The sequence below is a fragment of the Anneissia japonica genome, unplaced genomic scaffold (assembly GCF_011630105.1).
Source record: "Anneissia japonica isolate Jap-2015-1 unplaced genomic scaffold, ASM1163010v1 scaffold287919_len575428_cov197, whole genome shotgun sequence".
NCBI lineage: Eukaryota > Metazoa > Echinodermata > Crinoidea > Comatulida > Comatulidae > Anneissia > Anneissia japonica.
The window spans coordinates 406,052-409,351 of NW_022718751.1; the positions used below are offsets into that span (position 1 = coordinate 406,052).

At 33.6% G+C, this 3,300-nt stretch overlaps 1 protein-coding gene across 1 annotated transcript in view; it reads left to right on the forward strand.

The window, feature by feature from the left end:
* Window positions 1-3,294, forward strand: part of LOC117110619 (short transient receptor potential channel 5-like) — a 14,012-nt gene extending 10,718 nt beyond the window's left edge. The window contains exons 10-13 of the mRNA XM_033253384.1: window positions 96-272; window positions 730-768; window positions 1,792-1,913; window positions 2,877-3,294. Coding sequence (XP_033109275.1) covers window positions 96-272; window positions 730-768; window positions 1,792-1,913; window positions 2,877-3,210 — 672 coding nt within the window. The 3' untranslated portion in view covers window positions 3,211-3,294. The remainder of the gene's footprint in view (window positions 1-95; window positions 273-729; window positions 769-1,791; window positions 1,914-2,876) is intronic.
* Window positions 3,295-3,300: the final 6 nt, after the last annotated feature.

Sequence of the window (3,300 nt, forward strand, 5' to 3'; positions counted from 1 at the left end):
AGTGTATAATTATATTTAATTTGTGCTTATATGTGTATAAGTTTATATTATAGCAGCCAGCATACATCGAATGCTATATATTATTATGATTTAAGGAAAATGCAGATACTGAATGGAAGTTTTCAAGAACCGCTACATGGATGTCCTTCATGAACCAATCCATTTCCCTTCCTCCCCCGTTCAATATAGTACCGTCACCGTGGAAGTACTGTCAAAAACTGAAGACACATAAGCAAGGGGACAGCAGTGAACAGGATATGATGAGAGAATTGGTTGGTACTACTAACCGTACGGTGCCATTAGCGTCTTGATATAGCTTCAAATATTAATCGTCACCATCATCATATTCATCATCATCATCATCATCATCATCATCATCATCATCATCATCATCAGCATCATCATCATTATCACTGTCAATAATATAATCATGCCCGTCGCATTTGGCCTTTCGTAAACCCGCCTTGCCAGCTCCAGTGCCCAAAATTATGTAGTTTTTACGCATGCGCTAGAATTTTGCGTCGTGAACGCAAAAAAAGTTTGTCATCATGGCAAATTATTATTAGTAGTAGAATTATTAAGTTAATAATAACAATAGTAGGCCTAATTGTATATTTTTCATATACATGATACCGATAGCAGAAAGAGATAAAAAATAATTTTATTTGGATGATAATCGTTTATGCTTTTGTTATAATAGTAAACGTATTATTATGGTTGTCATTTCAGAATTCGCGGAATGCAGAATATTTTAAGAGAAAATTTCAGGTAAAATTATCATTATATTTAAAAACTATGTTTTACTATAATAGTTAGGTAAACGTCAAAAAGAAAAGAACTTACGACTGAATGAATAAATGAATTAATGAACGAAGAACGGACGGATAGGGGTGAATGAATGTATGATAAAAATGAATGAACAAACGATTGACCGAACGATTTAACATACAAACGAACGAATACATTACTCTGTATTTTACAATAGCACTTCACCGTAAAGATATTGCAATAAACTCGGCCAATCGATTAATAAACGTATTTATTGATTATTGATATTATTGAGCAGAATTTATAAACTAAACTAATCAATTGATCTGTAAGCCATCTAATAGGTTGAAGTCCACGTGACCATGTATGCCATACAACGAAATTACCATAGCTCCTATGTATTTTTAGAGAGCGTTATCATTTGAGAATCAAGAATCAAAAAGAATACTTTACTGTCATACAAGTGAACAATTAAATTTGTTTTGCTAGTTGCTAAAAACACTATAAACAACATTATTACAATATGGTTAAGCACAAAATATTAAAACATTAAAACTGAAAGATATGACAAATAAATATAATACTTTGCATGAGTTGAGTAATTGTTGTTGTTTATACACTATTATTTCATTTCATTTATTTCGTCAAATAATAACAATACAAACAAAAATTACAATAGACCAAAAATCAGAGACGGGATAAACAAAATGCGAACTAAATTGCTGTATAAAGTTTCTCCGTTGATTTACGGTAATATACATTAATAAATATATATATTTATATTACTATACAGTAAATAATAGCCAAGTATTACAGTCAGTCTTTAAAATCAGATAATCAATAAAACACTTGCAGACGATAATATAGGCCAGTACTGTACGATTGTTTGTTTATAAGCCTTGGCCTTTGAAAAAGGCATGCTCGCTTCAAACTACCAGAAGGTAATGTCAAAATGATGTCTATATGTGTTACACTCAGTCAATCAAATAATAAATTTATTTATTTTATTTTCTTATAACGAAGAATGTTATTGACCAGCTTGTTGATCGATTTGTGCACGAAACAACCGCTGACGAAAACAGTGTTGAAGGCGGGATCTCAAAAAAAGACATCCAGAGTTTGAAGAATGAGGTGGTCTCATTCAGGTAGGAACTTTAACGATAGCCATGTGTTGCATTTATTTCAATTATTATTTTTAATATTGCTACAATATTATATTGAGTTAATGAATGGATTGGATTGGATTGGATTTTTCGGTGTAAACACCAAGGATAGCCCACAAAAGTCTAGAAGAAGACTTGTTTCTAGTGGGGTCCTTTTGGTGATGATTGGGGAAACAACCCCCTACTATTTTCCGAAGAGTGTACTGCGTTCTTTAACGTACACATGGGTCATAAATGCACACGGGACCAACGGCTTAAACGTCTCATCCGAAAGACGATGCGCTATTGTAACTTGTATTCCAGCCACAAGAGGAGGCAGTGATGTGAATTGAACCGGGGACCTAGAGATCTCCATGGTTCAGCGCACACACAGTGGCTACCACCAGATTAGCCGACTGAGCTAAGCTGCTCTCTCCTGAAACTTGTATATTTAGGCAGACAAAATTGAATTTAAAATTAAAACGATAAAATAATTTCCTCGTCAGTTTTTAACAGACGCAAAAACCGTACCGTTCCAAAATTCTTTGCTAAGCCTTTGAATTGGTTATTATTCATCAATGTAAAGATTTGTTTCTGTTGATAACGTACATAATAATTTTAATTAATAAATTAAATAAATGGACCTTTTAAGAAGTGTATATCAAACTTAACAACTGACTAATCAATATGTGTTATTTGATAGCCAGGAATACGCGCATGTCCCACGAACTCGCAAGCCTAATTACATTTACGTTTCAATTGTGTAAGGTCCACGTCTTTAACAATATTCAAAGGGTAAGGCTTAGCGGAAAAATCTATTGTTGATTGTTGGAAATCCAGGTGATAATAGTATAGATAGTATAATCTAGCTGTATGATTATGTTTGGCTTGACCTCTGACATGGTCATTAATGCGTGAAACTATAGCTTATTGTAAACTATGACCTTTATACTTTATTTTTTACAGATATGAATGTGGTAATATGTTGAAAATTCTTAGTCGGGAAATGGACGAAACGGTTAAACAAACCGGACTGACCAAAGACAAACTTAAAATCACTCAAGACATCAGTACTAACGCTACTGTCATTTACAAGAAACTTTCAGAGCAGAAAACCAGTTTCAGTGATATACATACAGATCTTAGGAATCTTAATGATCAAAGGCCTAAGCAATCCCCACAACCAGCACCAAAACCAGAGGTCAAATCTAAGGGCACCAAAGTGTCAAACATGGCTAATTACTTCGAACACGCTGATGAAGTCGGTTTAAGCGAAGATGCGAAAACTGTCTTCCAATAGATTAATGCGAAGATTTGCATATATGATCTGTGATTTAACCGTCAGAAACAGGCTTTGTGAATAACAACATTATAACGGTATAGAACCATA